Here is a 14,609-nt window from a genome sequence, read left to right as displayed (position 1 = left end):
TCGTTTCAGCACCTAACAGCTCGTTTAAGCGGTTTTTCAGTTCGTTTCAGCACCTAACAGCTCGTTTAAGCGGTTTTTCAGTTCGTTTCAGCACCTAACAGCTCGTTTAAGCGGTTTTTCAGTTCGTTTAAGCAGTTTTCAGTTCGTTTCAGCACCTAACAGCTCGTTTAAGCGGCTTTTCAGTTCGTTTCAGCACCTAACAGCTCGTTTAAGCGATTAGGTGCTGAAACAAGCTGTTAGGTGTTGAAACGAACTGAAAAATCGCTTTAACGAGCTGTTAAGTGCTGAAACGAACTGAAAAATCGCTTAAACGAGCTGTTAGGTGCTGAAACGTACTGAAAAATCGCTCAAAAGAACTGTTAGGTGCTGAAACGAACTGAAAAATAGCTTAAACGAGCTGTTAGGTGCTGAAACGAACTGAAAACTCGCTTAAACGAGCTGTTAGGTGCTGAAACGAACTGAAAAATCGCTTAAACGAGCTGTTAGGTGCTGAAACGAACTGAAAATAAACGAGCTGTTAGGTGTTGAAACGAACTGAAAAATCGCTTAAACGAACTGTTAGGTGCTGAAACGAACTGAAAAATCGCTTAAACGAGCTTTTGTTGTTAAAACGAGCTGTAATGTGTTGAAAACGCGTTGATTCGTTGGTTAAAAAAAGCTGACCCGAAACCCGTTTTGACCCGTTCCGACCTTAACCCGTTCTAACCCGAACCTCAATTTTCCGAACTTTTTTTGCAAACTTTTGGAATTTTAAAATTATATTTCGCATTTTTACTAATTTTCGCAACTTTTAAAAGTTATTATGCAAAGTAAAACATTGAAAAATTAAAAATAACCTAGATTACCTGTTATCCAGGTAAAATATCTATGATTGAAACAAAAATGAAAGTTTAATGATTTGATTGAAACAAAAGTTTTTATCAGTGACCTGATTGAAACAAATTTCAAAGTTGATTACTATTATATAGAGTACTCCTTTTTTTAATATAGTATTTTGTTGTTATGTTTATTAAGTTTATTAAATGTAATTTTTAATGAATGTTATTTTAAGGTTTTTTAATTATATTATATTTATGTTTTTAATTTGAAATTAATAAGTTCTTCAATTTAATTAAAGGAAAAAAAATAAGATGGTTGAAAGATGGATCAGGATGCATTGCAATGGTTGAAAGATGGATTCGGATGTTTACGAGAGGAATGATGTTGAGCTGACGTGGAAAAGAGAGAGTATAAAAAACTAGTTTTTTTTTATCACTCATAAAAATATTCTTGTAAGGCACTTTTTTCTTTCATTATTTTCTCATTATTTTTTTTTTATGTTTATCACTCATAAAAACTAGTGGGATATGAAACTATGAAAGACGGTTGGGAGAACGGGGATGGTTGCTCGTTGTCACCACCCTGAAGCACACTATCTAGTGAATTTCAATATTCTCTTTTTTTCTTTTTTGGACAACTAACAGTTTTCTTTTGAAGAAAATAAATACTCATTTTATACCGTGTTTTAAACTGTATGTCGATTTATTAGCTTACTAATCAAACAAGTTAAAAATTCGGATGATGTAATTCATAACTAAACATATGAATACATGATTTAAAATAAATATGAAAATACAGTACTTTTTTATATGAATTTGCAATATTAATAAATATGAAACCTTAGGTAGACACATAGAGATTTTAAAATACTAAATAGATCGTTAGATGGTATTTTGAAAAGAAAGCAAAATAACTTATTTTGAATTCGGTTTGACAGATTCAAAAAAAACAGTTATGAATCATTTTTTAGCACCCATTTTAGCAACTAAATTATTTTCGATCAAAAGATTGTGGCATACCAAAGAATGACTTTTCCTATATACAATCTCTAATTTATCACATTTTTTTTGTTACTTTTTAAGAGCCCTTAAACGACAACTTATTTGTCATTCATATCTTTTCCCATATGTGGAATCGCAGCTGGCAATCTGACATAGCATAGTGTCACATTAGGAATTGACAACTAAAATCAGATGAGAAATTAGGATCTTTTACTATAATTGGTAATTATTTTTAAGTTTATTTTTATTTTGTCCCATAATGTAATGTTGGTTGACAAAACCTGAAACGAAAAAAATAAATATTGTTTCTAATTTGTGCATGTTGTCATATATTTAAAGTAAATTGTTGTCAATTTCACGGTGTAATATATATATATATTTTTTTTAACATGACCATTGATCATTTTATATATAACACAAACCGAACTACATGTAACATCTCATTCTTAAAATCTCTACAGTCCTACTGTATGTATTCTTGTTAATTTTGTAAGTGAGCACATGCAATTGTGCTCGGGCTCGGCTCAACTCGTTTATCTTACCGATATGAATTGTTAAGCTCAATGCAACTCGTTTAATTTTAATGATTTTAAATTTTACATTCTTTCACACAATATTGATATTTATAATGTACACATATTGTAAATTTTAATTCTTTCACACAATATTGATATTTATAATGTACACATATTGTAAATTTTATAAACTACCGATGTTAATTTATATAACATACACAAATTGTTAAAAATAATATGTTTTAAGTACATATTGTAAGTTATAACTTTTATAAACTACCGATGTCCTAATTTATGTGTACTAAAACTTTGGTCATAATTTTAAAACACTAGAATTGGAGCGAGACAAACGACGTGCTCAACTTGTTTACAAACCAAGCTGAGCCGATTTCAATTAAGCTTTCTTCAAGCAACCTTTAGAGCTTGGGTTTAGAGCTTCAGTTTCATACTTAAATTATTTCTCTATGTACATATATAGAGGGGACGGGGTGGTGCGTGGTGCCCTACTATCTAGCATGATGGCCTCAAGCACACCGCCGCCGGTGCCCCCATCTAGCGTGATGGGGGTTTGTGCGTGATGGCCATCACGCGGTGAGGGGGGGTAATTTCGAGAAAATGGACCGTTGGAGGGAGGGTGTTTTAAATAAAAAAAAATCCTAACACACCACACCACCATCCCTACTAAATTTCATCACATGGTGGGATGACATGGCACACCACCATTGGATGTGGTGGGTGATGAAAGTGGAACCACCCCCTCCCCCGTATGGATGACACACATGTATGTATGTATGTAGGTATATATGTATTAGACAATGTATTTTGGCAGGTCCTTCGGTTTGTTTTATTTTTTCTGAAGTTAGTCCTTTTGTGTGAGTTGTCTGCAGTAATTAAAAAGTGATATGGGAATCTGAGGTGCCAGTAAAAGATAGATGCCTTCTTTTGTTTTGTTTGATATCTCAATTCTCAACCATCTATCAATCCACATTTGCTATGTGACGTGCTCTCTCTCTCTCTCTCATTAATGCTATACTTAGGCTGAGGGGTGCGGAGCGCTAGTCAGGACGCGAGAGGGAGTTCGCTCGCGCCCCGGGGCGCGAGAGCCACACCACCGGGGCGCTAGAGGGGCGCGAGAGGGGCGCGAGAGCGGAAAACGAGGCTGGCGCCAGGAGGCTCGCGGGACAGGTTGAGCGTGAGGGGTGTCTTGGGATGCAAAATAGAGCCGTTGGGGTTTAAGCTGGGTGTCTTGGGAATGTTTCAGCATATATATATATATATATATATATATATATTCGTGCAGAAAAGCTTCAATTCAACCACCGAGTGTAGGTGACGCCGATGGTGGTGGAGGTTACGGTGGTGGTGAGGAGGAGGAGAGAGAGTGAAGGTGCCATGGTTTTGACCGGATTCCGGTGGAGGTTACGGTGGTGGTGAGGAGGAGGAGAGAGAGTGAAGGTGCCATGGTTTTGACCGGATTCCGGTGGAGGTTACGGTGGTGGTGAGGAGGAGGAGAGAGAGTGAAGGTGCCATGGTTTTGACCGGATTCCGGGTTGAGAAATTCCGGTTTTGACCGGATTCCGATTGAGTTTTTGAAGACCGGATTCGTTGAGGTTTTGACCGGATTCCGATTGAGTTTTTGAGAAATTCCGGATTCGTTGGGTAATACATTTATAAATAAAAAAAAAAAACCGCTCGCGCCCCCTCTCGCGCCCCTCCACACCATGCCCCGGGGCGCTATCACCACTACCAATACCCATCTTATCAAGTTTCTCTCTCTGCCACACGTCACAATATTATTGGATGGCGCCCCCACTCACGCCCCCTCTCGCGCCCCCCACACCCCTCAGCCTTATGATTTTGGGTTTTCTGTAACTAAAAATAGTAGCTGGAAATGGCTCAGTAGTCAGATATTATTGGTATATGGTCTTCACCATTAGGTCAGACCTCTTCAAACCTCACTAGACACTATTCACTACCACTACTTTCTCAATCTATCTAATTTAATAACCCATAAGTTTTGCATCATTTCCGGACCAAACAACAAGTTATGGATAATGTAATTGTAAATATATATTTTTTTTTGGGTTTTTAATCCTTTTATGGTAAGTTTAGGGCCTTATTTTGTCTCAAGTTTGAGCACCAAATGAAAATCTAGAGGGTGCTTGTGAATGCTTAGTACTGTACTACTGTAGTATTAAATTGAGTACTAAATACTGGTTATTCATGGATTTCACATAATATGAATCTATGATTCCCAAATAATTAGATAACTATTATGGATAACCATGGAGGGAATGTCATAATATCAATACATCCTATTTTCTCTAATGCTCCCTCTTCTCTATAACAATAACCAAAATCAGTTTTCTTACGTCTACTCGTAAACTGATCGTCACATAATCAAGATCAATTCCAGGAGTACCTGAATGCCATTAAGGCATTAACTACTTTCTTTAACTTGAAAATACAAAAACCAGGTAATCAAATTAAAAACCCAAGACATTATTTACCAAAAAAAAGATGATTATTGGCATACATACTAACTATAAAATCCCATACAACAAAACATAGTTGACTTTTGACTTCATCTGGTTATGAAAAAGTTACCTTGACTATCATTATATAATAACACAAAACGGGTAATTAGCTATTCTTAAAACAGAAACAAGTGATTACTGCTTTTAAGGGGTAATTGCTTCAACAACCGCTTCAATCTCCTCCTTAGTTCGTTCAATAATACCGGGCCCTTTGACTTTTTCTATTGGCATGTCTTCATCAATGTCATTACTTGTTCCATGTGTTTCTTTATCATGGCTAGGTGAGTTCTTGTTTTCCACCTTGCCTTTTTCAACCAAGTTTGGGGCTTTAGCTTCTTTCTCTTCATATAAAAAAAAACAAAATGTATAATACATGAATACATATTTATATGTAGATGTATACATCTTTCAGTCTCTGTGGATCAATAAAAAGCTAGTTTCGTTATCGAGCCTGGGCTCGACCCTTGTACGGGAATTTCAATTAGGCTCGTTAAGCCTTAATGAGCCTTGCACATTTTTTAGTTTTACCTATTTTGGACTTCTATGTATTAATTTCACATTGCACAACTTAGCTCAAGCTAAGCTTTGGCTTCTTTAAGGCAATACACAAGCTTGAGCTGAGTTTAGTACACAAGCTTGAGCCGAGTTTAGGCTCGTTAAGGTTTTTCTCATATAAAAATAATTAAAAACATTTATACATTAAATAATAAATAATAACTAATTCAATCCACTTGCGAGCTACTCGAGATTAGATCGATAAAAAGCTCGAAAAGATCCCACCCTGAGACTCAAATAATTTCGTTTAGCTATCGAGCTCGAGCCAAGCTTAGGCTTGGTTAAGCTTTTTCTCAAAATATATAAAAATAATAAGTATATAAATTAAATAATAAACAATCCAAGCCACTAGCGATAAAAAGCTCGAAAAGATCCCAGCCTGAGTCTCACATAAAGCTCATTTAATTATCGGGCCCGAGCTCGAACCTGGTACCGGAAGCTCATTTAGGCTTGTTGAGCCTTAACGAGCTTTGTGCATTTATAAGTTTTACCTCCTTGGGGCGTTACTTGTATGTATTAATTTCACATTGAATAGCCGAGCTTAGGCTCGTTAAAGGTTTTCTCAATATAATTTAAAAAACATACATAAATTAATTAATGAATAATTAACGAGCAGAGGCGGAAGCTTGAACTTTAGAAAAAGAGCTCGAAAAGCAAGCCTAGCCACTCCCTTGATATATCTAACACAATTTAAGGTCATTATGAATGACCACAGTAATGTATTCTGACAAATTAGCTGAATAATAAAACGGTTGGTTAAAATGAGAATTAAATTTCTGTTACTGATCATTAAAACCACCCTAGTTCTGAAGAATGAATTAATTAATGGTGAAAATAATAACGATTAAAGGTCTGACACGATAACTGAATCAACCACTAAAATGACCATCATCAAAACCCTAGTTCGACTAATTTGGGAACGAAAACAATAAATCAAAACAGGTGCAATTGATTACAAAATCATTTGAAGAAAATAGATCTATTAATTAATAATTAGTAATTAATTAACGAACCTAGACGTTTTGTGGATTCAGATCGTACGTCCGCCATTGCAGTTGAATCAATCGAGTTTATTAGTATTTTCTGAAAGGAAGGACTGTGAAAGCCAGGTAGCACGAACCAGTGACCACAAAAGCTTAATTGGGCTTTCTTAGTTGGGTTAACGTAAATGTTAGGCCCAATAAAGCTACTTCATTACTTAGGCCCTGTTTGTTTTTTAGAAAAACCTCTTAATGGTCTCTGAAGTCTGATTCGGTAAGAGGAATTAAGAGGTTCGACTGTTTGTTTTTTGTTTATTATTAAGAGGTAAAACTTCTAAATTGCCTCTTAAAGAAAAAGAGGTAAACAAACCTCTTACCCAGAAAAAACACGATCAAAGCTGAGATACGTTTGTTTGTACCACCACCGCCTCCCTCTTTAGGGTTCGCTGCCTCCACCACCGCCTCCTCTCCACCTACGCCGGTCTTCACCTCCGCCGGCCCTCCATCTCCGCCGGTCTTCCTCTTTCCCCCAATTTCAGGTGAGATCGATGCTATTGTTTATTATTGGTATGAATGTGTAGAGCTAGGTTATCTTTTCTAGTTGAATCTTGATTAGTATGGCTGATTTCTTGATGTTTTAAGGTTATTTTGTTCAGATGTTTTAGAAAAAACAAAAAGCATTATTGATTCAGATTTCAGACATAGTTAACTTGGTTTGTGAAATTGAATTGAATTTGGGGATGATGGATGATAGGCTTGCCCGGCTTACACCCATACTACATTCGAGTAGTTTTAAAAATAAAGGTGAATGATTAGGTGGTACACGAATTTGTTCTCGGTACACGATTTTTTTTCAATGGGTTCAGTATTTTCATTTTTCAGTGCTTGGATTTATTACAATCTGGCGTCGAAGTACAGCTTTCTTTTAAAAAATCACCAATAAGCCCTAAATGCACAAATTCAACATAATGAACACATAATTTTAAACATAAACATAAAATTCAAATCTAGCTTAAACATATTACAATTACACATAAATCATTATTGATAAACATAAACACTGATTTTTTTACTCATATTAAATTTGAAAACCGAAACCAAAGATGAATGATTATTGATGATTTATCGTGAGGACTGAATATCGAACATACTGGGGTGCCGTCGTCGTTGAGGGCTGGTTGCTTGGTCAAATGGTGCTCGAGTCGACACTCGATGGCCGTGGAAGTGGCAAAGGGTAGGGATGATAAGGCCAAAAGCACAAATGATTGGACGTTAGGTTTTTTTTTCTATTGCTTTTTTGAAATTCACATATTTATATAATTACTATTTAGGTTTTATATGTTAATTGGGTTATCGGCCAACTTTTTAATTGAAATTTCAGGCTTCTATTTAACATAATGTTTGGGTCAATTGTCCAATTCAGTAGGTTTGTATTTAGTAATACATATAGTTCTTTTAAAGATTTTATATAAAAAAATTATTTACTAATATCAGTTTAACTAATACCCCCCCCCCCCAATCTATCGCCTGGGGGGACGGTGTTCACCAAAAAAATCGCCCCTTTGTAGCCCCTTTTGTCGCCCCACTACGGGTGGCCTAACGGGTCAAAATTTACACCACCAGCCAAACTCATGTACTTAAGCCGTCCCATTTATAAAAAAAATCCAAACTCCGACTTTTACCCCCTTTTGGCCCGTTAAAACATTGTATAGCCAAACTGGCATGTTTACTTATAAGGTTCAAATTGCATACGGTGTGGGGATTGTAATCAACCAATGCCATCAAGAATGACTTTCATCCTGTAATTGCCCTTCATCTTTTATTTTCTAAAGCATTTTTTGTCACATTCTCTTTGGTGTGGAAATTTATTGGTTCTTCTTAGGCCTTGGCACTTGATAATTATCTGGATAAAAAGATAGTTAACTAAGTTCAAGCGGTCACAATGCACAAGATCCCCAACTAGTTATTTTTCATAAAGTACTAAAAAAGAGTATCAATTAATATGTGGTCAAATTTATCAAACCAAAATTCATTATCAACAACCAGAGCATTCATTCCCTTTTGTATAGTGCCACATTTTGGATTGAATAACAGTTTTTTATTCGCACTGTTATATGATTTTGAAATTGGATTTAACAATACATAAATTGCTGATCTGACTTACCTTAGTCCTTAAAAGTTAAAATCACCCTCTTAACATGTTACACGTATATGATATAACAGTTAGTAGTTACTAAAAGTCATTCAAATGTCACATTGACATCACTTCATGAGATAGTGAAAATGACCTGCTTTGTCAATTGTCACGGCTCACATTTGTTACCTTCTAGTAAGATTTAATTTTAACTTTCAAGCATTATAATTTATAAAAATCATAATTAAAATCAACACACTTACTCGGTTAGTTTTGTTACCCTTATACATTAAAAGTGAAATACTTATTTTTGATATTAAAAAACAATACATCAAATACATGTAAGATTGTAACTTTTAAGGATCATTCAGCCTTATCAATCATCATAGTAGAGTACTGGAGCACCACTAATTAGGCCTCATTTAATCTAGATCTTATCATTTCGGGCTTCTCAATACTTAGCCCAAACCTTAAAGATCCGAAAACTCGAAAGTATGTCAAGCTTCGAGTTTCTGGAGAGCTAAATTTTGATGTGCACGATTACAGCGCGCCTTCTAATCGTAATTTGACACATAAGTTTACCTTCTAATACAGTTTCACACTTAAATTTGTTTGTTATTTGAGACGAGTAATCTTAATGTTTGGTTAGTGTAACAAATGATATATTGAGCGCAGTTTGGTTTATGAGTTTTATTGTTAATAACATGAAAACGAAAGTGACATGCTATGTTTGTTTTGGTGAGACACGTTTGATAAACACACAAAATCATGAATACTACTAAGACCAACTATGAGACTATGAGAGGTGTTTTTTTTATTTTATTTTCAAACTAATAGTCGTTTAGATATCAACACGTCTGTTAAAATACATCATAGTCGGATTCACAAGCCATTCGAACACAAATTCTAATGCCAAATAAGCTATCAAGTTTGTGGGGTTGGTTTTCTAAAAACATGCTAGCGTGCATTGAATCGATTGAAGTCGAACCTGATGTCTAAAAATGTTCTATTTTCAATCTATTATAGTGATGTGACCTTACTAATTAGATTACATTGAACATGATGGATTGGTGGGGGACTATATACTAAGAATCATTCGTACTGGTTTTAATTGTGATTTCGACTTCCTCGGATTTAATAAGCAAAAACACAATTTTAATAAATGAATCCTTGTCAAACCCTATAAATGACTAACCATGATTTTATAAAACTAAATTGAAATTCAATTTAGGGTTCACTTATTGGCTTACAACCATCATGATGCGTATGGGTTGTAACAACGCTTATTAAAAACGACACTTACCAAAAGTCTACTATCTTAGTCCACGGACATGACTTAGATTCCTACTTTTGGGTACGATAACAACGATCCAGAATGTCTTAGTTCTGTTGATGTCAATATGTTACCAACTTACATTAAATAGAAAGAATCTTATTCTATCTTACAATAAAAGCATCATACTTTTCTTTGATTAAAATAGAATGAATTACTACTGCACTCTACTACAGGTGAAGTCCTAGAGACATGTCTTTCAAACATTAAAACAAGCAAACCTTAATTTGAACCTTACTACTTTGACTAAGGTTTAGGTAGGGACCCATTAAGGACTACAAGAACCCCTTTCTATGCACCATACATAAAACTTTTTCCATTTTGATTGTAGACATTCAATATCATCATCACATACGCATGTGTGCGCGCGTAAGCGCTTATAAATTAACGTGCGCGCTTATGTACGCCTGCACGCGCCGTTCATTCATATATATTGCATTATTTGCTTGTCAATGGTCACTCACTCATCATTAGAGAAAAATGAACAACTCACTGAAAAGAGGACTGTGGTCACCAGAAGAGGATGAAAAACTAGTTGATTACATGTATACCCATGGTCTCCATGGTTCTTGTTGGAGGGTTGTTCCTAAATTTGCAGGTTTTCTTTTTCTCTAAACTTGTAATCAATTATTTTTTTTATATTATATTTGCGTACAAAACATCGAAACAATATCAAGCATCTGGGATGAGAAAGATGAATGTGTGATCACGTATCTTCGTTACTTGCATATGTGCTTTTACTTGCTAAAACCCTAGAAATTTACATTTTACACACGAATAATAGTAGTAGCATAATGCATACGCCAATATTATACATTCGTGGATAACAATACATGCACAAATCTATACACTATGTTGTGTTGACCGTTGTTATCACATTAGTTTAAGTCATTATTAATGGGAAAAGTCTGAAATGATGGTAAGATTGTAAAAGTAGATACATAGGCTAAATGAATGATTTATCTTTTGACATAACTAGATGTGTATAACACACTAAAAAACATGACCACCTTCATGATCTTTATTGACATATTTTTTTAAAAAAAAGCAGGGTTACGAAGAAGTGGCAAGAGTTGTAGATTAAGATGGATTAATTATTTAAGACCGGGTTTAAGACGAGGAATTTTCTCTTCTCAAGAAGCCATGCTCATAGTCAATCTACACAATAACTTGGGAAACAAGTATATGAAACTGATGTTTGGTATATTTTAGTCATAATTATTTATATTTATAAAAATCTTGATATATTTTGTTATTTGTTTGAGAACAGATGGGCAGAAATAGCAAAACACTTACCAGGAAGAACAGACAGTGCCATTAAAAACTTCTGCAACTCCAACATGAAGAAGAAGGTTCTTGACACTAATCCAATAAACAAAAAGATTGATATTATTCCAAGCTATGATTCTCAAAAGGGTTTTGGTAATCAAGACCTTGACTTTGACTTTATTCTTGGTCAAAATTGGAATCCAGATAATCTGATGATGCAATTCCAGCCAAGTGAGATTCGCAGCGAAACTGATGTTGATGTTGATCTTCCCCGCTTCCACCATCATTCATGGATTATTCTTGTTTAGTTCTCGATCATCATCCACCGGAGAATTATGACCTGATTGTTGGTCAAACTTGGGATCCAAATCATCTGATGCCGCAATACGAGCCAGTTGAAATGAACAGTATGAACTTGATTATCGATACTGTTAGTCAACCAAATAATCAAATCTCTGATGTTGTACCTTGAGACATTCACCATCATAGTTTAATTATTAACTTACTTAGGATCTAATGTTAAATCAGTTTGTGGTGAAAAACAATAACTAAACATATGACTGTATTATAGATCTGATTGAGAATCTTTGTAGAGTACTAGGTAATTGTACATGATACTACTAGCATACAATCATATAACAACATAAAAAAGACAAAACATCCTAAATCACTCTAAACCAACAACTACTCATCATCCTCATCTTCTTCAAACTCGTCCTCTTCATCATCATCCTCATCTCCTTCTCCTGCATCCTCATCATCGACTATGAACCCGCCCAAGTTTCATCACCTTCATTTTCATCATCCTCGTCTTCCTCTTCATCATCGTCACACATTGCCTTCATCTTCACATCATCTTTAGCACTTTTACTTGCACCAGCACCCTTTTTGCTTTTATCTTTCGATCTAGTCGAATACTTAGGTTTCGGGTCATTCCTCAATTTCTTCATCACCTCAACATCCTCTTCACTCTCACCTGCCCAAACATCATATTCATCATCGTCCTTCTTTCCACCCTTCTTCCTCTTCTTTCTTGCACCTTTTCTCGATTTTCCCTCATCTTCATCATCGCTATCTTTGTTAGGTTCTTCGAGAAACCAATTCCAGTTCCTTATGTCATGGATCAACTTTTTTGTGTAACAATCAAACTCGTGTCCCATAACGACAAAATTGAACTCTACAAACACCAATTAGGGGTGATTATGAAAAAGATCGTAAACCGAAAAAACCAAACACTAAAAAACCGAACCAAAGTTATAGATTTTTTTCGATTTTTATTTTAAGTAATTTATGGAATAAACTAAATAAGTAACTCAGATGATTTAGCTCAAATGTATATAGATCATCAATTAACTCTTAATTAACAAAATGATTTAGACCCAAAATTCATTAATTTGAGCCAAAAATAAAAATTTCCGGCCTCAAATGGCAAAACCGAATCCGAAAGATTTTCAAAAATTAAAATTAAAAAATTGAAGTTTCGGTTTTAGCTCAAAACCGAACCGAACGGTGCACACTTTTGGGGCTGCTCAGTTCCATTGATGCATGGAGAATCAAAAGATATTTAAACACTAAATCAGTTAAAATCATAACAACATGACTATACATCCTTAAACCCTAAATCAATTCCAAAATCCCCAAATTAGTAAACAAGATGTATAAACAATAACAAACCTTTAACAGGATCAATATCTGATAAATCACCAGTCTCGATTTCATCATAATCAATCCCCGAAACCTCCGCCAACGCTTCGTCAAATCCAACTGTTGCATCCGAATCATTGCCATCTTCATCTTCAGATACAATTCTGTTCAAATGAAACCAAACAGGAGTCTTCGAAGACACACAGAACGAGTCTCCGGGTTCAATTCACCTCGTTCGGTGCTTTTGTAAACCCTAATTTCGTCGTCTGTGCAATGGCGTACCCATATTGGGTTTTTGCCTTTGACTTGGAAGTAGGGGTGCACAAACCGGTTTTTTAAAAAAACCGGTTCGGTTATTAACCGGACCGGTTTTTTTTTTGCCCGGAAAAAAACCGGTTCGGTTAATAACCGGATCGGTTAATAACCGGTTTTTGTCTGTCAAAACCCTAACCGGTCTAACCGGTTAGGACAGGTTTAGAAACCGGTTAGAACCGGTTAATAAACCGGTTTTTTTATTAACCGGTTTTTTAATAACCGGTTTTTAGGTTAACCGGTTTTTTTTTTTTTTTTTTTTTTTTTTTTTTAATAACCATTATTTTTTCACAGTATAAACAAACCGGTAACTACAAGGCAAACCGGTAACTACAAGGCAAAACAAACCAAAGATTAAAAACACATAACTTTCATTTATAGTTTTTACATTAAAATACAAACATTAAATCGTTATCGCATATTCGTAACTCAAAAATACAAACATTAAAGAATGCTTAGACACGATTACATGAACAACTTGCTGTTTCTTACTCATTATTTGCCTCCATGTTTGCTGTTTCTTTAACTAATTTTCTTCGCTACCCGATCCCGAGCTATTTCTTAGGTAATCGTCGTACGCGGCTTCTTCATCGGTCATTGGTTGAGTGTGTCCTTCATTGACCTCGTCTTCATACAAGCCCACTTCATACTCCATTTCCCCCTCGAGTGAGCGTTGATGTTGTGCCCTATCTAAAGAGTCCAAGTAATCCTTGTAGCAAATCGACATCTCTATAGCTAGTGAAGTGAGTCGAGTCCTCCTAATCGATATAACCCTGCCAGAAACAGAAAAAGCAGACTCCGAAGCTACCGTGGAAGCTTGGACCGTTAGTAAATCTTTGGCCATGGCGGCGAGGATCGGAAACTCATCCTCCTTACCTCTCCACCAAGCCAGCAAATCAAGACTTCTAAATTCATCCGGAGTCATGTGTTTCACAAAGTTGGTACCACCATACCTTCCAAGTTCACTGCTTGGGGTGTTTACCTTTTGACGTTTACCGGCGTCTTCCCAAATCATGTAGTACATCCCCATTTCAAGGTCGGTTTGGGATTGGGACTAGGCAACAGCTCTTAACGAGTCATGAATTTGGGAAGACGAGACATCATACATGTTTGACAAGGTGGTGTTGAAAGCATTCTTTAAAGTTTGGCTATAATAGGGGTTTTGATCGTCGTTTAACTCTAGCTCATCACAAATTTTTTCTATTAAAGCTTCAACACCACCAACATTGTTGCAAGGGTTTAACGCAGCAGCACATGTCAAAACAGCGGGTAGTTCTTGAAAATATTTTCTAAATTTTTCTTTCATTTTTACACCCATATCAAAATAAGGTGCACCCCTACAATGAAGTTCACTCAACTTTGTGCACATGACAGCAATTTTTGGTAAAGCAATGGGGCTTGTTGGATAGTAAACCCCGGATAAACTAGTTGTGCAAGATTTAAAAATTTGAAGGACCTCCGTAACGATCTCAATCAATAACCAGTTTCTAAGGATCGTACGGTGCACATT

At 35.6% G+C, this 14,609-nt stretch overlaps 1 protein-coding gene, 1 long non-coding RNA gene and 1 pseudogene across 2 annotated transcripts; 1 reads left to right on the top strand and 2 right to left on the bottom strand.

The window, feature by feature from the left end:
* Window positions 1-4,685: 4,685 nt before the first annotated feature.
* LOC143615501 (uncharacterized) lies at window positions 4,686-6,510 on the bottom strand. Its single transcript, XR_013150487.1, has 2 exons — window positions 6,441-6,510; window positions 4,686-5,213 (listed from the first exon to the last, which is right to left on the bottom strand). It is a non-coding gene; the product is annotated as an uncharacterized LOC143615501 (long non-coding RNA).
* Window positions 6,511-10,354: 3,844 nt separating this feature from the next.
* LOC143615500 (transcription factor MYB26 pseudogene) lies at window positions 10,355-11,451 on the top strand (annotated as a pseudogene).
* Window positions 11,452-11,682: 231 nt separating this feature from the next.
* Window positions 11,683-13,013, bottom strand: LOC143615499 (uncharacterized; the record flags this gene model as incomplete). Its single annotated transcript, XM_077088611.1, is given in 3 exon segments — window positions 11,683-11,938; window positions 11,941-12,320; window positions 12,818-13,013. Coding segments are annotated over 3 exon segments (687 nt in total), but the record flags the coding sequence as incomplete, so codon positions are not given.
* Between the last annotated feature and the right edge of the window lie 1,596 nt (window positions 13,014-14,609).

Source organism: Bidens hawaiensis, unplaced genomic scaffold (genome assembly GCF_021521415.1).
Source record: "Bidens hawaiensis isolate Kalapana, Puna unplaced genomic scaffold, B.hawaiensis_p1.1 tig00043420_1, whole genome shotgun sequence".
Lineage (NCBI taxonomy): Eukaryota > Viridiplantae > Streptophyta > Magnoliopsida > Asterales > Asteraceae > Bidens > Bidens hawaiensis.
The sequence above is the reverse complement of the archived record's forward strand: the minus strand, read 5'-3'. Positions and strand labels throughout refer to the sequence as shown.